Raw genomic sequence first — 22,456 nt, 5'->3', positions numbered from 1 at the left:
GCACTTTCAGGGCAGGAGGAATATGCCTGTAGCAAATCCTGCTGTTATTAAAAAGTGTATTAGAAATAATGTACTTACTGACTCCCTCATAATGACAGAAAATAACTTAAAAATACAATATAGAACAACAGCAGGTAATGGTGCTAAAATTGGCAAGTTTATTAAATACTTCATGTCACATAATTCCTTACCACAAACAACACATGTATTTAATACAATTTGATTTATCTATTTTTCTCTTTTTGCTGCGTATTCTGGACATACAAGTCTTGGAACACTACACTGGTTCCAATGAGAGAAATGAAAATAACTCAAATGCTACACATCAGCTAGTACATGTCGATGACCCATTGTCTATGTATAGGTAATGTATGGTTTCCCACAAGGCTCTGTTCTTAAGATCGCATCTCTCAATGTATATGCTGTAGGTATGTATCACAGATATCAAGTCCTGAATGAGCCAAAACGTACTTTTACTGAACTCAGAAAAAAACTGAGGTTCTACTAGTTGGCCCACAACATCTCGGACAATCTCTAACTAATGATCTAGTTTTTCATAATGGACTAGTTCCTGCTGCAAGCGCTACTGTAAATGAGTCTATTAGTTATACCACGAATCTCTAAATGTAGATATGGAACCAGGGTCTTCAGTTATTTTACTGTGCAACCCATTGCCGGAAGGGCAGACACCCTCTCTATTTTAATTTAGACCTAAAACTCTCTTCAGTGCTATAGCTTTTAGTAAGGACTGACTCAAAGCTTACCAATGCTGCTATAGGTTTTGATTGCAGGACAGTTTTTTACACACTGAGCTCTCTTTATATGTCTCTCTTTCATGCATCATGTACCACACCTGTGCAGTTTGAGCTCACTTCCTGCCTCCTCATCTCCCCTGGAGCCCCAGTGCCTGACCTCCTTTCATTATACCTCAAGGGCATGCTGCCTAATCCAGGATCTCCTTCACCTTGCCATGACAGTATGAACTGATCCAGAATCCTCTCAGCGGCCTCTGTTCTCTCCCTATCCCTCTTCCCCCCTCCTTCTGTCTCCATCCCTTTGTCCTCTCATATATAAATGTGATTGGTCAAGCATCAGGGTTCTCAAAGTGCTTCCTCAATCATGGAAGTCTCCACCTCCAAGGGACTTGTTGTATAAACAAAGCAGGGCTTACAGCTGGCAGGAGGAGTAAAGCTAATATTATGAAATAATGGACTTCACTCTCGTTACCTCTTGTTCGCAAATATTTTAGACGTGGGAGAACTTAAGAAGAAATAACTTCAAAAGAATTGTCATTAAGTCAGGAGAGTAGGGTTTTAACATTAGTCTAAAATTAATTAAAATGACCACATTTAAAATACCCTTTATATTATACTCACTGATATAAATTGTATTCTTTTCATGCCTTACTTTTTGGCATTTCTCTTCTTCCTCTGAAGGTGTTGAACAATGCCTAAAGACAGTTATTGCAGCATGAGACAGTAGAGAGCGTCTGCAATTTCAGCGAGGGCTTACACACAATAAAATACATTGCGATTTAAGAGGCCATTTCTGGAAGTTACAGAGCTCAATCATGAGAAACAGACACAAGTCTGGAGATAAATTGCCGCCACGAGAAGAAATACGTCGGCGCCTCAGGTGTCAGAGCGAATCACTGTCCAGCATTTAGCTAGATTTATCCGTGCTCCACAATAGAACAAGGCAGAATCTCCAGCCTTTAAATTTCCAGTCTCAGAATAGTTCAGAGGCATCTATCAATAGTCTATATCTGTGTGCATTTGGGCTGATGGAGGAGTGGCGGCTGAAGGGGACGGCCGCACTGTTCTTTGCTGCATGAGAGAGCAGCTCAATTTTCCATCAATCTCACTAGTCATGCTCTGAACTCCAATGATTTTGATAAAAGGCGAAGACGCATAGTTTCTCAACACTGTGGTGGCGTAATAGGTCGAGTACCAGAAAAAAAATGGACTAGTTCGCTTGTTGAGAAAGAAAGTTGCCGTGTACATGGACATCCCCGGAAAAAAAAGAGTATTGGAGTTAATTAGTTTGCTATGATTGGGTCGCGCTCGAGTGCTCAGACTTGTGTTTAGCAGCAATGTGAAGTTTGTTTACTGTACAAGCAATGTCAGTTCATTCCCAGAGGAGTGGTAACACCACACGCTCCATGTTAATGAACATAGGCCACAACTAGCCTCCAAAATCTCCTCTTCCACCTTTTTTTGTCGTATATACAGTACATGCTGCCTTTGTCACCACTTTTGAAATGAACTACAAACAGTTAAAAAAGGTATGTTTTGCTCAAAGTGGCAAACGTAATGCAAATTTTAAAAATGGGACTAATTTCTTTGAGGATGAGCCCCGATTGACTTTTCCAGAACCATTTTACATTTAACCACCGGGCTGGTCTTGGTCCGGATGGCATTTGTTACTGGCCCACATATAAAAATCTATTTATTTACTTTCTCTTGTATTGATCAGGGACTTTTAGCATTAAAACAGGTGAACAAACAAAACTACAAACTAAAATATATGGATTTTGTCAATGTTTTAATCATTTTTCTTATCACATTAAGGCCTTTTGCCTAGTTTTGAACTTGTTTTATGTCATTATTTCTCTATTGCATCTATTTTTCTTCTTCATATTTTGGTCTTATTTCTGTGTGTAATTCCGTAACTCGACACAGTACTGAGCTGGGATGTTTTGGCTCAGTTGTTGGATCTGCTCACTATTGAAAGGAACAGATTCCTGAATGTCTTGTCACTCTGATTGGTCTTTTCTCTCTGGATTACTTCTTGTATTCTGTATCTCGCCTCGACTTTTGTTTAGATTTCCATCGATTTTCTTCTATTCTGCTCCCGCCATTATTTGTGTGTGTGTTTGTTTTAACCACAACATTTTCCTCTTCTGTATTTTTACGGAGCAGCCGGTGTGAGCTTCTTTTCAACCGTGCCAAGTCTCTCATTATTTTTGGATTCTCTCTGTTTCCCCAGATCGAACTTGCGACTATTTCTTTTCTTTCCTTTCTCTTCCTCTTGTAACACCTTGTAATTTACTGGATACTTTCATCATTTTTTGGTAAACATTTATAAAAATATTTTTTAGTTGATAAAAATATGAATTGAAATCATTTGAATTATATTATGAATTGATAAGTCACTGATACATAATACTTCTAAAATAACAACCTTTTAAGCATAACCTCTGAAGCTTTTGCTCAAGAATAATCTCACTCCAGACCTGCTCAAGTGTCAATCTAACGTGTGATTTATACATATAGTATGTCGGAACAGTAGAAGGTGAGTAATGAAAGGAAAAGGCTTACAACTGATTGCAAATCACGATTATTTTTACATTCCATCCAGCTTGAATGTTCCAGTAGTAGCGGCTCCATCTCTACCTCGCCCTGGCTGTGTCAAGAATACTTGACGAGGCACAGGAAGTCAAGAGGTCCAGAGTGTTATGGTGAGTTGATTGTTTCTCTCATCAGCAATAAGAAAAACTATTCTCTGTGAAGTTGCCATGAGAGTGAAGGTGAGAGGTCAGTGCTGGAAACACTTGAACATTTTGCAATTACCATTAGCTGTAATTTCTAAATAATGAATGAATCATTCCTCTTTTCTAATAAACAGCTCTTACAGAGTTGAACTGTGAACTGAATCCATTACTGCAGTATTATGAATTCTAGCAAAATAAACTCTGATAATATCATAAGACAGGCGGCAGTTGGAGAAAATGCAATGTTGGAATCAACTTCAAAGCTGCAACTCCACATTCACTTTATGTATTAATTTTCAATTAAAAAAAAACAAACCTTGCCTCAATAGTTTAAAAGTAAACCTCTTTTTTGCTTTTATGTAAAGAGTAAGGTATAACACTTGTTAATATGTATAGCTTTCTATTTTAATTAGATAATAAAATACAAGTTTTTTCTCAACTGCCTTCACTACTTCTAGTCATTCCTGCTTTTCTCATCATTTTAACATTTTATTAAATAAAGCGCTTTTACTTATGATCTTTTTGAATGAAAGAAATAGAAACTATGAAAAAGGCATCATATTAATGTAAGTGCTTTTAATACAATATACAATATTGAAAAAGGTTAAAAGATTAAACTAAATTAAACAAAGGGATAGAATGTGCTGACACGGGACTCAGATTAGACAACTGTTCATTGTGTTGTTTGGAGGCAAGGGGGCCAAAAATGTATTTTGGTGGTAATTTGATGGATCCAAGGGAAGCATCTCCATGACAACTCCATCTGCCGATGACGGCTTCAACATGGCACTGAAAGCTTTTGGAAGTGAAAGTGTAGTTGTGTAGAACATTTTTTTTGCACGTGCAACCCCTGAAGCACTTTGCAATTTGGAACACCATTAGAATTTCTAGGAAAATAAAAATGGGGTGATATTTTTCTCTTTTATGCCCATGTTGTCACGGAAAAGTGCTAGAAGCTTTAGAACCTGGGTTCTGGGTCGACCGTTAGGTGTTCCAACATGCAACCCAACATATAGAGATTACGTCCTCTGACCAAGAACATTAATCAGGCTCATGTCACCATCACTACCAGGTACTAGAGCCTAGAGCAGGGGTGGGCAAAGTGTTCCAAAAAGGGCCACAGTGGGTTCAGGTTTTTGTTCCAAATAATCAAGAGGACACCTTTTGACCAATCATGAGTCTTAGCAGTGTTGTCAGTTGACTGTCAGTCTGGTGTTGCTTGTTTTAGCTGAAATCTCATTGGTTCAACTGTGCATGCCTTTTGAGGACCGGTTTGCCCACCCCTGGCCTAGAGCCAAAAATGTAAGTAAGTAAGTAAGTAATTTTTATTTGTATAGTGCTTTTCCAGACCTGTAACAATGCATACACGCACATACACACACATACAGTTCTTTAAAGACCCTGAATTACATACGTTGTTTTTATAATTAAATCATTTCATAATCACTGTGTTATATATTTGACAAATTATTTCAGAGAATTATTCACAAAGTTACAAATACACACTCAATCTTTAGAAACATCTTCTTTTTTCAGACACACTGATGAGTCATGGACTTGTCTAGATTTTTCATAGAAAAGAAAATGAACATCCCTAAATGAAAAATGGACATCTATATATCAAGAAAGCTAGAAGTTTTTCAGGGGACAGGTTGGAAGCCCATCTTTCTCTCCCAATCATAGCTATTCATCACTATCTAAATGTACCTGGAACTACATATAACTGTTACTGTTCATCCAGTAAGAGGAAAAGCACAATGGTCAACATATTAAAGATGAATATTTATATTACATGTTTATCAATATGCATTTGATGATATTGTGTAAATCAGGGGTTCCGAGCCTTTTTGTAAAAAGCAACTCTGGAATATGATCGTCTAACATAGAGTTTGAGTTTTACTTATTTTCACTAGTTTACTCTTGAGGCATCTTCTCTGATGTGTCTTGATGATTAAAGAGTCAAAGGATAATTTTACATTTAAAAAACAACAACATATTTTCTAAAAATAAATAGATACAAAATAAAACACCTTTTAGACAATAATAACGACTAGAACAGAAATTAATTAAATATTTTTTAAATCTCTGATTGGTATAAACTTCCTCCTGTTATTATAGTAATGCCATTCTTTGCCTAAAATACAAGTTAAGCTAAAACCTGCTACTACTTTAACAGGGGCGAAAAACATGAACTGGACCAGCAGGAATCATGCTCCAGAATTCACCGATCTTCTTGTGTAGACATCCTCCTCAGCTGAGTCTGGGTCTCCAGTGCCAGCCTCAATCAATAAGTTTATTGTCACCACCGAAATCTGCTTTGAAAAGTAAAACACCCCCAAAAGACTGATGGTGATGGTATAGTAGGAGATTCTGCCTCACACATGGAATGAGCCCATTTTGATGATGTTAGGAATGGGGACGGTGTCCATACGATCAGCACCACTCTGCTCACAGCTCCATCTGGGAACGCCGACATGCCCACACCAGCATCCTGACAGGACGTGTGCAGCCTTGGGGATTTATGACGGAATAAAGAGGATTTGCAACTAAGGCCTGTGTCTGTGCGCCGGTGAAATCTGCTCTGCTCGGTTCCCAGTGTCACATGCTTTACAGTTTCACCTCTCCATCTCTCAAATGACTAATTGCCACCCTGGTCAGCATCACAGCGCCCTGACAAGCTGTCTGTCAGCCAGCAGATCAGAGATGCAAGCTTGTCTTCACCACACTGATTACAAGGAAATTCAATTCATTTTTCCCACCCTTTCAACAAGATTGTGCGGCTGAAATAAGATGTCACACAAACACAAGCGGCACACCAACAGAAAAACAATCACATTACAATTTATAGATGTAATTACATGGATGTAATCGAAACAATGACTCCCTGGTGTTGACAGAGCGAAGCCTTCACCTGTGCAGAATGGCTAACTCGGCCCAGGGAGCAGAACAATAAAGCCAGACAGTATTAGGAGCGTCAGAACCATTTCAGGGCACAGGATTGCAAACAAGCGTGCCTTTTGTGTTTTCTGATACATGGACGTAATGAGATGAAGCATCGATCTCCAGCAAACGATTGTTTGCTGCAACATAATATCTACAGCAAAAGTGTTTTACTGGTAGTCTAGGCAACTTCATTCCCACTTTCATAGGTGAGAAAAAAAATGATTGTAAAGTTCAACACAAAAGTCACAGGCAGATTAGCTTTAACCTTGTGATGCTTGTTTTATTACCCAGGTTTCGTTGGTTAATACAAAACATAATGCGCAAAGTAAAGCAAGGGAGGCACATGTAGTTGAAGTCATCTTTTTATATTATAGTTATCTTTTTTATTTCTTAATATATTTTATTATTTAGTACTTAATCTCTTATTTTTCCTTGGCTTCAAGGTTGCTACTTGTGCCACAACCTACGGAAATTACCCTTATTCAACATGTGAATAAAGATTTACGGAAGTTTAGTGTCCTTGAAAGCAGCAGGGTTGATTCTCTCCGTGCACAAGTTCTCCATGCAGGAAGGTCAACTCCAAGTCAGATGATAAAAACAAGGCAGCAAGTGTTTTTTAAGATATATTGGTTTTATTTGATTTTTTGTTAATAGCAAAACTGGTTTGAAATTTTGTTCCGTAGTCTTTGTTTTCATAGCTGATTGTATGATCCCAGTATATATGCTTCCCCAATACATTTATGAATACTACATTTGGGACATAAACCACAATTATTCATTAAAGTTAAAGAAAACATAATTAACCATTAAAAAACAAACATCAAATACAATTAAAATATACCATAATGAATCCCTTTGTATGTGGTAGTATCTAGTTTTTGCCAAAATACTGTAATAGGAACAAAATTAATTGTAATTTATTAAGGCAAGTGTCAAATGTTGGATACCTCACAAGATGAGACGATATAAAGAGGGGCTGAAAAAGCATTTGAAAACACAGCCCTTGTTTACTTTCTTCCACAAATTATCTTCTTTGGAAGTAAAGTCTTTGGTGAGTCCGGTTGATTGAGTGTCTACTAAAGACAAGCCGCAGAAAGAATTACATACGCTCCCAGGGAGAAAAAAAAGAAAAAGAAGAAGACTTATGGCAAATATAAATATCTGCATATTGAATTAACCTTAGTTGAAGTGACATCCCAGATACTAGGTCCATATCTAATACAGTCTATGGCTTGCATGAAACCAGTTCTATGGTCCTTGTTGCCTGAACTGCTCTTTGTAAGATCAGTGTGTAAAAAATAGTCTTGTGACAACTTTCGAACAACATAGCAGATTGCTTTCCAGACTTGTGATCTTCTGAATTTGTTGGTGTAACATCTTCACTAACTAATTGTGTGTAACAAATTTTTCAAAAGTCAGTATGTTCCCAAGGACCCACTCGAAGATGACGATGATGATGAAGAGGACCAACGTCATTAGCAGCATCCTCCCTGTCCTGATCCCTGCTGAGGGCCTCCTTGATGCATCTGCATCCAATAGTTCTTCACTCTCCCTTCATTGCTGACCACCTTCGTCACACTCACTATAATCATCCTCGTCATTCATCCCATCACGAGAAGATAGTTCTTCATTTATCACTTTTCACAGATTGATGTATATTGGGTTCATATAAATCTGAATAAGACACGTCAGCATTTCAACAAGTAGTAAACATTTCATATTAAAGCTTAACAATCTTTCACAGCAGGATATTACAAGATGTTTGTTATCCAATTGCAGATTTGTCTACTTGTTCTTTCTCCGTTGCTTCACAACTTTCTTTAAAAATTCTTGTACAAATTAAGTCAGTTGCAGTCGCATTGTATTGTAGTGTCTTCTCATGAATTTAAAAGCCTCTGATCAGTAGAGAACCTTTAATCACGACAACATGTAGTGTCTTTGGATAAAGAGATTGATTGTAAGTAAAATGTTCTAATCATTAAATATTCCAAATAATAACAATTGTAATCACTTGGGCTGGTGATTCCATTATTTGAGGCCTTTTACAAAGAATTTCACATTGTAATATTAATTATCACCAGAGATATGCTTTTGGTGATAATTAAACCCTTGTTTCACAATATACTTTTAAATACCGATCAACATATTGACGAAATATGTAATATTTATAGTATATCAAGTTGCCCATCAGGGCATTCCCTGCTTCGTCCAGAGTTAAACAAATGTCTCAGACCATCTCTGCTTGTAAGCTGTTAGTATACACTTGAAAGAAATATGTTGAGTCTTTTTATGAAAACACTACAATTACTGAAAACACTGCAACATAAATGTAATCACATCAATTGAAGCCAAGCTAATCTTCTCGCTAACTCTTCCTCTGCAGCACGTCAATAAACTCCAAAATTAGTCTAGCATCCAAACCATTTTAAAGGAGAGCACAGACACAAACGCGTTTGTTTTTGTCCAGGTCCTAGGAAAACATGGACGTAATGAGATTGGGGTGTAATCTTAGCTTCTTTGTTGCAATGGCACTGAACAATAAAGTGTTTATGAGGATTGTGAAATTGATGCTTGTCGTCTAAATGACCTCGGTGATCCAAAATGCTGCGAACCAATCATAAATCAAAAAAGACATTAATGTCTCTTACACTTTATTTAATATTAGAAGCTGATCAGAGTGTGCAGAGTGAAAAAGATCCTTTGGGCTATGAACGACTTTTGCTTGGAAATGATATTGCACATTTTCCAGGTGCCCCTGCAGTCTCCTGAACACATAATCACAGTTTGGAAAAACAGTTGGACAATTTGATGTTTTTAGTGCCCTGAATATTATTAAATGTAGTCAGTATAGAGTTCTATATTTTTCTTATAGTATGCATTCAAATAAAAGTGAATAAAATGTATCCCATAATGTAAATTAATCTTAAACTAGGAAAGCACCCAGAGTGAGAGATAGAGAGTATATACTGTCGCTAATATGCCCAGACCACCGACAATTTCTTCTTCACTTATAGAAATAACATGATGTAACATTTAACACAACTAAATGGAAACTGACAACAAGTGCCTTTATCTTGTTTTGTACAAAAAATGCACATGTAGTTTAATGGCAAGGCTGTTACAAGGATTTTAAGACAAATTTTACAATTTTCTGATGATAGGTTGTAAAAAGTATTTTTTTTAAATACTGTATGTATAGGAACTATAAACAATAAAAAAAATTAAAAATTGAGCAACAAGCTCAAAATGTAAGTTTTAATGAATAAAGTTGGACTATTGTCAATGTAGCAGCATCTGAGCAAGAAGGCTTCAGGATTGATTCCCCCTTAAATTAAATGATGACTATATATATATATATATATATATATATATATATATATATATATATATATATATATATATATATATATATAGTTTCCTACCTTAAGCCAACCTTGGGTTTAACAGCATTGCCCCAAATACATGGGTTTGTTTGAGTCTCGTTCTACTTGAGCTTTGTGCCTGCTAAAAAGAAAGTTTTCATTATTTCCAAGTGTCTTGTCATAACTTAAAGCTTTTGGCTTTTGGCACTTTAAATTAAATTAAATTGAAAGAGCTAGATAGGGCGTCCCATTCTTTTGGAGCCCCGACAACAATAAAAACAGGGCAATGAATGAATAAACACTACAATGTTTTTTTTCTCACCTTTATTCAAATAATGTCTATGATAAAAAAACAAACAAACATTGATTCGGGATAAGGAGCAAACCCTGGCTCAATGTTTGTGTTGTCGCAAGAGAGGTGGTGAACGAGGCGGCTGCAGCTGTGATCACGGTTCAAGACAAAGAGATTGTGACGGTTGTTCAGCTACTTCCAGCTACCGAACAACACGAGTGGGAAAATCTCCACTTGTATGGGACCAATCATCCATTCACACATCGACTTTTAAAAAATCCTTTGTGTTCAGGGTCAGTTGAGAGCCACAGAAATGCCGAAGGACGGCCAAATAAAGTTTATTCAAAGGGGAAATGTTCCTCAATGTCGTTTTATTTTATTGTATCATTGGGAATCTAAAGAGTTGCACTAACAAAGCCAGCAGCACACTTACATGTTTTTTACTTTGGCGAGATCAAGGCTAGGGCAGCGCTTCACCAAAAGCAGAACATTTTTTTTTTCTTCTTGCCAAAGATTTGCTTGGACACAGAAGTACACTGCACATAATGGGTGGGAGATCACGGACATGATGTTGAATGCAACCTAATATTCAAGGTAGAGCTTTAACAATTTCTCCATGAGCGAATAATAAAACTGCTGTGAAAATCTCTTTAAACATTAGGGTGGGCTGCCGTGACTAACCTTCTCCCAGGAGACCAATTAAAACAGACCATTACAATATTTTCTGTTCTTTAATAACCACTTAAAGGAGGGTGGAAAGAAAGAAATCTCATGTTTTCAACAGGGGATAAACAAAGGTGAGGAGAAAAGGCTCTAATTTGCATTTTGTAAATGCTTCTTTATTTCTTTTCATTGGAATACTTCAAAAGGCAACGGTGCATGTGAGAAAAGGAGAAAGTCAAGAAAATGTTTAATGACTAAGTAGGTGGTGAAAATGTGTAATCAAGACGGATTTAAGCCGAAACCCAGGGTCTAAAGTGCAGGTAAAAAGCTGTCAGATATGTACAGTTGGCAGAGGACAGAAATCGATGCCTTAGATTCCCCCCCCCCCGCCCCCCCCACATCGCTTCCTGCCACTTGTTTGTCTGACTATAAAAGAGTCAGGTTTATGCTCACGAAGGAATTCTGTGCACATGTTGATATTCAATCTCCCCAATGGAATAACAAAGCAAACAAAACAAAGAAAAATCACACTCAGAGGATGTTAAAAATTCAAGAATATAAACAATTGGACTGCAGGAGATCGCGCACACTTTCTTACAGTGTATTGATAGAAATACTTTGGAGATATATACAAGTAAAAGACTCTATTAGACACAGATTTGAAAGCTTGAGATTAAAGATTAGTATTCTTCAGACCCAAAACCTATTCATTGACTCCTCTTTCATTAAGGTAATAGTATAATTACTTATTATAATTACGATCATATGACCATATTTTAAATTATCATAAGCATCCAAAATAGATTCAACTAAATGTGTGTCATGAGTTATAATTTAGTAGTATACTAGAGTTTTTTGTAGCAAACAGGTAAGTTATTATATAATAAGTTATAAGCTTAATATGTAAAAAAGGCAGAGATACTCACCTTTATCATCTTTGTTATCATGACTACCAATTTAACCAACAATGATAAATGTAAATAAACACTTAAATCTATAATTCTGTTCCACACTGTAACATCTTACTATGATAAACAATTTTATAACAACATGTGTAAAAGACATATGAATATACATACTCACAAGATTTCCTGAAAGCAATAACATCACTCCTGTACGAAACTGTGTCTCGCTGTCAAGTCTACAACATAATTCTGTGTTCCATATCTCTGCGCTGGCGCCCCTCAAAAAGCTGAGGAAGAGTGGGGGGTTACCAGAGGCTTAGTCAGGATATAATGTCCCTGCCTCGGATCATCTCTGAGCATCTGACGAGTTGGAGCATTATCGCCACAGACTCACTTTATTCTTTCAGAGCCGGGGATTCTGGGTATATTCTACCCACTGCCCAAAAGAAAAATACAATCCCAGGGACTTGTGGAGTAGATTTTTTTTCTCCTCCGTTATTTTACTGTTGACATAGTGTGTGTTAGCTGTGTGCAGTTCAATATGTTTAATGTCATATGTGCCAAATCTGAAAAATTGTGTTAAAAAGATTAGGAAATCTCTGTCTTTCATTTCTGATGGAAGATGTTGATTTGCACTGTGTGATGGGTGGAAAAGGTGCATAAACTGAGCACCCACTGGCAGAAACCCATGTTATTATTTGCATCATTCAAAGGTTGTCAGTCATTTGTCAACCTCTGGCTTGATGCAAGACTTGAAAAGTCTCAGTTTATCATACACCGAGAATTAAAGTTAAGAAATACTTTCAAACACATAAAAGAGTTGACGTTATGACAGGAGCGACTGGTGGTTCCCAAGAGGTCCACACGCCAACTTTTAAGACAGCATAAGACCTGACATTATGAGCTCCTGTGAACATATAAATGCACATAAGACGGAGAGTGCGTTGGTTCCCCAGTGAGAACCGTCTGATCCAAATGCACAGAAGAGTGGGAGGTCTGTGATCAAAATATAAAACCTGATTTCAGAAATACACCCACACACTCACGACATCACCATGAGGGATCTAATCATCCATCGTTTTGTCAAGTGAGATGACGTGAACTCAGAGTGAAGATGGCTCTCTGTTGCATTGATGTAGTCAGATGCTCATCGCAATCTGTAGTTTATGCTTTTGCTACTGGTGTTGGATTTCTTTTATTTTTCTTTTAGAAAAAAACTTTTATTTTAAATTCCCACATTCCTTCTGGATAAATGAACTGACTTAGGCCATGTGCAGAAGAATCTGGTGTGTGTGTGGGTGGTCAACAATTCCATGGGTTTGAATTGTCCGGATAAGATACACCTTTGTAGTTATTAAACATTGTGCGTTGACACGATCACAAACAAAGTGTGAATGGTTTTGTTTTTTATCTACTAAACACATGGACACTAATTCCTCATACTGTATTTTTCAACCAGCATGTACCATTTTCAGAAAAAATTATATTGTTGCTGAACAACCACAGTAACTGTTGATGCACGTCAGTGTATTATAAATTGAAATTAGATACTCATTTTATTTGTAGCATGTTTTCATCAGCTTAGCTCTACAACAATTATTGTTGAAACCTGTCCTCTCTGTACCTTCAAATCCAGAGTCAGTTAGTTGTCTCTTAACAATCGCTGCAGTGGATGCTGGAGGCTCTTCAGATATACAGCGGCGGAAAAATGAATGTTTAATGAAACAGGGCTGTATACATCTTATTGGCCAGTTGGAAATGCAATAGTGTGCTGTTATGCTGATTAAGGTGGTGCAAAGCAATCTACGGTTAGTCATCTTAGCGCTGCCACTGTGACAGGGTGTTTAGAGGAGTAGTGAACTGCAAGAAAGCTCAATTACATCCTCCCCGCATGTAATGCATAAATCAGGATAAATCCTCTTTCATGCAGCCTTTTCGGAAATTACCAGGATGTTAGAACTGAAAACATGGAAGGTGGCTGCATCACTCGCTCGGAAGCTTATGGAAAAATGCAGAGTAATGAGCACCTTGGAAACTTCCTTCACGTGCCAAACAAAGTGCTCTGGAAGTACGCCTCATAATAAGTCACAATGTCGCCGTGAGAACAGAACAGGAAGAACATTAAAAGAATACAACTCTGGATGAAGGCGTAACTTTTCTGCAGCTTTTTTTTTTAACAGATTGATAAAATACAAGCTTGACTGAACCTCATTTTGGAGAATATTGGTATTTGTATGCCATTATGCATTGTTGACATTGTGTCCAAGCCAGCCAGGGTATTGTTGTTGAGAAGCAGAAAAAAGCACAATCAATCAGTTTTTCTATATGCTATAATTGAAGACTTTTTTAATGACACCTAAAAAGACTGGACCTTTCGACATTCACTCCACAGCCATAAAAAATACATAACATTTGAAATGTTAACCATTTCAGACAAAGGTCTTCTGCCACTGGACCACCACAGCAGCTATTGATGAAAGAATCTTTTCTGTTCAGGACAGTTTTTGTATTGAAATGTCACATTCTGGCATATCCAAATGTCACCTCCCAAGGTTTGCAACTTGAAACCTGATCGCTGTGTTTGAAATAAGAGTGGAAAAGATGGTCACTGCTGAGACACGCTAACAGCTAAGCAAGAACAGAGTGTGACAGAGAGGGTTCGACGAATGATGGTATTGATGTTGTTCGGCCTCACACAAGAAAACGCGGGTTAGTAGGGGGAGGATGTAAAGGGCATTATCATATGATGGATGGGCCAGCTGAGATAAAGCTGCAGATGCTGATAAGATAGAAAAACTGCAAAGTTGATATTTTTTTTTGGACACAAACATGTGACCAGCGAGGGCGATGACATGAGCAGACGTGGTGCTGACGACTGTCCTCTGGCACATATAGGCAGACATCAGATTAAATTCGACTCAGAATCTTCTGATATGGTTAGAGGCCCCCAGTCTCCATACGCCTGTCAGATATGGTGTCCACCTTCAGACCTTTGACCTCTATGTCCTTTAAACTCAATCCCATAGAAGAGAGTCTGAATTATTTAAATAAAGAACTTTTTTATTCAAGTAAATCCACAAGATTTAAAAACAAAAATATGACTATATATAGTTAAACCTTCGTTTTGTATCTCTATCCATTGTCTCATTTACTCACTTACTTTCAATGTTCTACAGCCACATTTGATTGACATTTGTTTATCCAAAAATTGTAATTAAAATGTAAAATTATAGACTTATCTTAAGCAGTTTCAACTCGAAATATGTATTATTATTTTATTTTATTTTATTATATCTAAATGTTTCCTGTCAAATAGCTTCTTAATAATATTTGAATGTAATATTTTATTGAGTTAAATTCGTAACTGTAACCAAAGTTGTTTGTCTACAATTCCATTCATGAATTTCCTAGATCCTCAATATTTTGCATATTTAACTATTTTTTTTGTAAAATAAAAGGGAAGTACCATAAAGTATAAAATACTGTAAGATTGCGAAGGAACTCAATGAAATTAAATAAAGAAAATGCATTTGTGTATAGAGGCACAGCAGTGAGAGCGTACAGTACCTTGCGTGTTGACTGGGTTGGTGGTGGGTGTGGGGATAGTGGTGGGAGCATCTAGATGAAAAGAATAATAAAAAAAAGAACATGTATAAGAAATAAAGAAAGACAAGGAAGACAAAATTCACTGAAATGAAAAAAATATATTTTCATAAAACTTAAATTGTCGACTTAAATGTCTATCATTACACCCATTCAAGAAAAAACAAAAAGAAAGACAGAGTGTGATGAACCCTTCAAGCAGACATAAATTCAGCCGATTTATATGGACACTGCACACATTTCTTTGGACCAAAAGAAGAGAAAATAAATAATACCATGTAGTAGCGTGGTATTATAAAAGTCTTCCCATGATTAATATATATAAACAGTATATATATATATATATCACATTTATATATGATAATCTGTATATGTGTATGTGTAGGAAATATTCTCTTTTACATTTGCATCTGCATGGTCTACAGGATCATTACAGATACAGAAAACTAAATTTTACTGTGAAAAAAAAAGTCTGCATTAGAGAGCAACTGTTTTATGCAATGGAGCATAACAAGCAAGCATGAGCTCATCATTCATCATTCACACTTTTCACACTTTTACTGGGCACAGAAAAAGACTTGATGCAGAAATCTAACCTCTGCTATTTAAAATGAGTTTACATCTCGCAGCCAGCCAACAACACCTTGATGGCACAATAGCTCTGTCTTGAATTTTTTTCTAATGGTCGAACAGTCGTGTCGAACTCAATTACATACAAGCCAGAATCTCTGAGAGTCAAGATCGTGGGCTGAACACAGTGAATATTAACCAAAAGTCTGATACTGCCTAAATTATCACTGTGTTTGTCAACCTTCTTCAAACATACAGAGAAAATATTGTATCTTCACGATGGTTTTCTCTCTTATAGGAGGACTTGGTTTTATTGTTGACAACTATAATTCTCTGTTGCTTGGCTCGTTTTAAACAGTGTAAATCTGTACGTCACAATGTCAACATTCACTTCAATCCACATCGTTTTAAACCAACCATCCTGAGGGCCACATAAAGAAATATTTGCCCCCAAGTCATGATGTCTAGAAGGTGTATACGACTTGATCGAATGATTGTACAATTATTTTTTTCAATAAAACAAATTAAACTTAATTTAAATTGGCATTTCTTAGCTATGATGCATTTCAAGACTGTTGAGAGCCAGAGAGTGGACTGTTGTATGCAACATTCATTTATATGAAAGTTTATTCATCACACATCACATCTGAGATAAAATCTGTGAAGTCAAAGCTTCTGCGTGAAAAAGCATCACAGTATATCTTCCAAAGTTGAAGATATAGACACATACGTATTCCAGACAAATGTTTGAAATCTGAATAGAGGAAATGTGGAAAAGTGGCTACTAAAGAGACAAGATATCTTAGTTATTTTAGAAGTAGATTCTAAATACTTCCCAAATAAGGCATAAGGGACATATATTCAACTTTTTTAAGATTCAAATTAAACACAAATGATCAAATCTGTTAGGGGGCAATCAACACAAAAACATGAATAAAATGATCATTTAATTAATTAAATAACTGTGTCCGGAGAATACTTCTGGGATGTGAGTGAAGTCCTCATTTTTGATAATTAGATATAAAAATGGCTGCCTTCACCAAAGAAAAAATAAAAATATATATGTCTTCACAATCAAAACCAAAAACTAATCTGAGCGATAAAAATTAGATAATAAAAATGTTTTGTTTTGGTGTTTAAGATCGAACTTAAACACATGAAGCAACAAACATTTGTTGTTGTTGTTGTAGTGAATGTTGAACTAAATCATTGTTCAACCAAACAGCTTGCCTTTTTTTTCCCACCCAATATGCTTCCATACATGTTTGTAAGGTTTTTCATACATTTCCATCACATAATATAACAAGGGACTTTAACGGCCCACCCTCGACTTTAAGTTAACCATCAATGAACTATTATTCACCAAATTTCAGGCTTCATAAAATCCCTATAAAACACTCTAGGCTGATTGAATCTAAGATAACTACATGTTCTAAAGATGGAGAGCTTTATTTATGTATACAAAGAACATATTGTTCATGTTGTTATTAGCATTCGCTTACAACGTGCATCACAATAGTGAAAGAATAAAATGCTTGTCGGAAGTTTTTTCCCCAAGCGTTTTTTAATTAACTATGAAATACAATGACTATCAATCAAGAAAGGTATTGTAATTTTCCAAGGCTTTTTTCTTCATAATTAAGTCAGACTGCAAATTAAACCACTTGGTGGTCTCTTCCTGCAGTACAGTGGCGCCTCAAGTCGCATCATCCGCCAAACACCGTACTGATTAGGCCTGTCAGCAACCCCGCAGCCAAATAATCAAAAACAAAACGCACGGTCGTCCAGGTATGTAATAGTGCTAAACAGAGCTAAAAGCTTCCTTGTTGTCGGGGTGTATGTCTGACTGGGTAAAGATAGCGCGACCCCTTGCTGTGGGAGAGACGCAGCGGGGGAAATTGGCTGCCTGTCTCTATGCCTTTACTGTCCGCACTCCATCAAAAGCCAGCGGTGGGGGACCTCACACTCCCAAACTAATGATAAAACATCAAGGACAGAATAATGTTGCCTGTGAGGGGGTGGAGTGTATGGTGGAGGTGGTGGAGGTGGTGGTTTGGGTTGTATCGGGGGATCAGCGAAAGCGACGCCTTTGACAACATTTGAAGAGGGGGGTGGGCTACATTTCTATCCCTGTGACCGAAGGCGGTCTGATAGCCGAAATGTCAATCTCTGGGAGAGAAGGGAAATTGGCCATTCAGGGAAGAGGGTCTTCACAAAGCCGCGGATGGGATGTGGCACATATAATATCCAGGCGAACAGACATTCTCTGTGGGCAATTTCTAAGCAGGGATTTATGAGAAAAGACATTTCAGGTGGTTTTGGCGAGACCATATCTTCAAGACTGTTTGAATCATGAGAAATTTGTACCTTAAAGTGTGTTGGCTTTTTCTTCACCACAGAAGACATTTATATAAGTAAGTAAGTAAGTAATATTTATTTATATAGCGCTTTTCCAGACCAGGGTCACAAAGCGCTTTAACAATCAAAACAATACTCAAAAAAGTATATACTTTAAAGATCAAGATAATACTGAGAACAACACAGGAGTTCCAAAAAATCAAGGAAAAGCCTGAACAAATAGAAACGTCTTAAGATGTTTCTTAAAGGAGTCAGTAGACTCCATCAAGCGCAAAGAGAGAGGAAGATTGTTCCAAAGCTTAGGAGCAACAGCCTGAAAAGATTTCTCTCCTCTGGTCCTGAGTCGTGTGCGTGGAACCATAAGTAGATTCTGATCCACAGACCTCAGAGCCCGAGCTGGGGTGTAAGGCTGGATCAGATCAGTGATGTAAGGAGGAGCCTGACCATGGATAGCTCTGAAAGTAAGAACCAGAATTTTAAAGTTGATCCTGAAAGAAACTGGAAGCCAGTGAAGAGTTTTAAGGATCGGAGAAATGTGAGTTCTTCTACTTGAGCGGGTTAGAATTCTCGCTGCAGAGTTCTGAATCAACTGCAGACGAGACAGCTCCTTCTTGTTAAGACATGAAAACAAACTGTTACAATAGTCCAGACGAGAAGAAACAAATGCATGGATCACAAGCTCCAGATCATGTTCCGACAACATTTTCCTAAGTTAAGAGATTTTTCTCAGTTGAAGGAAACAGTTTCTGGTCAGTTTTCTGCAGTGTCGAACAAGAGACATGTCTTTATCAAATACAACACCCAGGTTTCTCAGGCTCAGTTCGACAGACTGACCCAAGTCACCCAAGTACTGACTCAACCCTGGAACCTTATCATCAGGAGTAATCACCAGTGTTTCAGTTTTGTCCACTTTTAGCTGTAGAGTGTTTTCACTCAGCCATTGTTTGATTTCTAGCAAACAATTGACTGAATTGTTCAGCCTCTGGGGCTCAGTTGGATCAATAGAGCAGTAGAGCTGGATGTCATCAGAGAAACATCTGGAAATCTCTGAATGATTTTACCGAGGGGAATCAAGTACAGCAAAAACAATAAAGGACCCAGAACAGAACCTTGAGGGACTCCACACAACAGATCTGCCGATTCAGACCTCATTTGATTGGCAGATACACTAAAGCTGCGCCCAGAAAGGTATGATGAGAACCATTCTAACACAGACCCAGACAGTCCCACTTCATCCCTCAGTCTTCTCAGCATTTTCTTTGCTCTTCGTCGAGGGAGATTATCAAGATGTTACACAGTCCCATCTAATTCTTAAAGAATGGCAACGTTTCGGTCTCAAAGCATGTAGACACAATGACGGTGAGATAGAGAGATTTAGAGCAGCCATCTTCAACCATTGAGCTGTTGTGCAGCTGTGTCATGGCTCCCTGTGGCTTTAATATTGACTTCTAAAATTGTGTTTTCTTTCTCTTGAGGAAGCCTATAATGGGTCTGTACATCCTGTGAATTTTTTCTGACCTATAGGGCCAAATTTGAAGCGTTGTTTGCAGTGTGTTGGAAAGTGTATAAATCATTTGCTGACCAAGGAATTCATTTCACATGGCTTACTCATCAGATACCCACCTCGAAGACTACTCTCCTAGACGACCGTGCATCTCTAAGACTTGTTTTGGTCTTACAAATTGGGGTTCATTTCTGTATCCAAGGTTTTTTTTTAACGCTAATACTGTATCATTAATACGTGTCTTGTTTTTGAAGAGGCTACTATAATTTAATGGGTTCCATTTATGAGGGCCAGAAAGCTATTTGTCTTAATGGGAGATGATGAGCGAATACAGCAAGGTGTCACCACTGTGACTCATAACTACAGTTACACAACAGTCTCTCATACTAACAAGAACGCCCGTGAGTCCTTCCTGTACTTGTTATGTCAAAACCCTGATGAACCCAAAGTGTCCAGTGCCTCGTCAATCTTTGACTTTTTGGCCAACAAAGATTTATGGTTCAAAAAGTCAACTGCAGGCTGTAGCGTAGCGGTGACGGCAAAATTGTTCTCCTGCCAACAGGCATTTTGTGTGAGTTATAGCAACCAGGTCACCTCGAAGGGAGACAGAACGAGGGAGAGAGGCTTCTCTGTCCGGCTCTCCTTCCCAACAGTCGCCAGCCAGGAGGCACAATTCACAGCCGCTGACACACCCTCCAGGAGAACAGCATGACAAGCCGTTCTTGCGCCGCCACACACAATGGTAGCAACACAATAGAACTTGATTTGACGTGGATTTACATCGGCCTCACACCTGTCTGAGCTGTCGCACGCTGAAAGGTCATTACTCCTTTTGAAAGAGGAAGCGCCTGAAGGACCAGCGCCTGTGGATAGTGATGTCTGGATGACAGATAATAGATGGCCAATCCTAAGCTCTATTTTTGTGCTGTACAATATGAAAAGAAACATTTTGGCGTATTGTCATATGTTCTGATTCCTTTGGAGCACTTATCGTTTTTAAAGGTTCAGACAAGGTGGCCGACTTCTGTCTTTTGAGACAGATGTTTCTTCTTGAAAGACTGATTTTCTTTTACTCACTGATAAGGACTTGTCTTATTGTGCAGAATAGATGAAAAAAGAATGGCACTTGTGAGCAGCTCTATGGACCATGTGTCAACTGTTAGTCTAAGACCATGTATCTAGGTCAGAAAAAGTTAGATCCTTCTTCAGGTGGAAGAGACCAGTAGTCTTGTTCACAAGTTAGTCACTACTCTGTATCCGTCTCTTGTAGTGATAAAAAAGAGCTGAGCCAAAAGCCAAAGCGGTTAATTTCAAACTCCCATATATGGCCGAACGTTTTAGGTAGAGACTGACAATATCACAGATGTTAAACCGCAGGAATGAGTTTTCTCTGCAGGATGGCTGGGGCCAATTAAAAGTCTGGGAAGTAACCAAAGAACAGCTGCTCCACCACATATTGAAAATCAAGTTCAGGTGGCACGTCAGAATGCATCTTTGACAGTGTTCTGGGTATGTCCAACTGGGAGGAGGCCCTCGAACTTAGTATTTTGGTTGTCCTAGAACACCTTGGTATTCTGAAGAGCTGAAGAGTTTTCTGCTTGTGAAATAACAGTTTAAACAAATTGATGGTAACTATGTGGAATTGAATGTAGATTTAGCCATTAAGCAGAAGCAGTGGGGGAAAGCAAAACTTGTAGCGCTGGTCACTTCAATGGGATTTGAATACTAACATTTCCCACTGTTGATATACCTACTTCTGACTGAGCCTTGGTGCACAAGTGATTGATGAACATTTGACCGCAACATTTACTAAGAACTCACAGGAAAATGGAGAATGGAAAATGAGCAGAAGCTGTAGCTTATCATGTTTGGACCAATCAACATACATTTAGTTAGGGAACTCTGGTGAGCATGATTAGATTTTTTGATCATGATATTTTTCGTGCATTAAATCTGCAAAAAAGAGGAGTGGGAGACTTAATTATCCGTGGTTATGAGTACCTTTTACCAGTCTCCTGTGTCTCGTTACTCGCTAGTCCAACGCTCAAACAAAGGAGATATTTTTAAAATAAAAACGTTAAATATATGAGCAAGCTAAAGGCCTAATTGAAGCAAAACTGAAATACAACGCTGGTGTTTCTAGACCTAGAATATACGATTCAAAGCGCACTTAATTAAATTATGTATGAGACATTATAGGAGAATTAAAAATTATGGGGACCAATATAAATTAAAATCACTCTTTTGTGTTCCACAGATGTATGTCGGGACAATCCAATGTTTCCTGAAAGTCTAAATCCCATCCGCCTTCTTAAATAGACTGTGAATCTATTTTAAAAAAAATTGTTTGAAGCCAGAGGGCATATGTTGGTATAGACAAGAGCGGTTTATGCTTTTTATATATATATTCCAAATGATTAAAGGCAGAACAAATTGATCTAAGATTAGTGACCCTTGTTCCCAGTCAATTTCATAAGCTCTCAAAAAGTAACCAAGATGTATTAAAGGGCATCTAGGCAGTAAGTCCCTCATTATCATGATGTTTTGAAGTTATTACATTATAAAGTTACAAGTTTGATTTATGTCAGAGGTAAGTTCTATCTTAAGAATATATTGCCATCAGTGTTTCAAGTGCTAGCTAATTCTGCACTACTTGTACCTTAGAACCTACTCACATACTCACTCACACATACACGCTTGCATCATTTGACTTCAAACACCTGCTCATTGTCAAAAGCAGCACAAACTATCATTGTGACACAG

The 22,456-nt window shown here is 37.7% G+C and overlaps 1 protein-coding gene across 3 annotated transcripts in view; it reads right to left on the bottom strand.

Moving 5' to 3' along the window:
- cadm1b (cell adhesion molecule 1b) overlaps positions 1 to 22,456 on the bottom strand; it is a 169,514-nt gene that overhangs the window by 5,576 nt on the left and 141,482 nt on the right. For 2 of the 3 annotated variants that reach the window (XM_087796490.1, XM_087796491.1), the window contains one exon: positions 15,226 to 15,276. The exons of the other annotated variant lie outside the window; for it this stretch is intronic. In XM_087796490.1, coding sequence (XP_087652616.1) covers positions 15,226 to 15,276 — 51 coding nt within the window. The remainder of the gene's footprint in view (positions 1 to 15,225; positions 15,277 to 22,456) is intronic. 3 annotated transcript variants of the gene reach the window in all.

Source organism: Callionymus lyra, chromosome 7 (assembly GCF_982586985.1).
Source record: "Callionymus lyra chromosome 7, fCalLyr1.hap1.1, whole genome shotgun sequence".
In the NCBI taxonomy this organism is placed as follows: domain Eukaryota; kingdom Metazoa; phylum Chordata; class Actinopteri; order Syngnathiformes; family Callionymidae; genus Callionymus; species Callionymus lyra.
The sequence above is the reverse complement of the archived record's forward strand: the minus strand, read 5'-3'. Positions and strand labels throughout refer to the sequence as shown.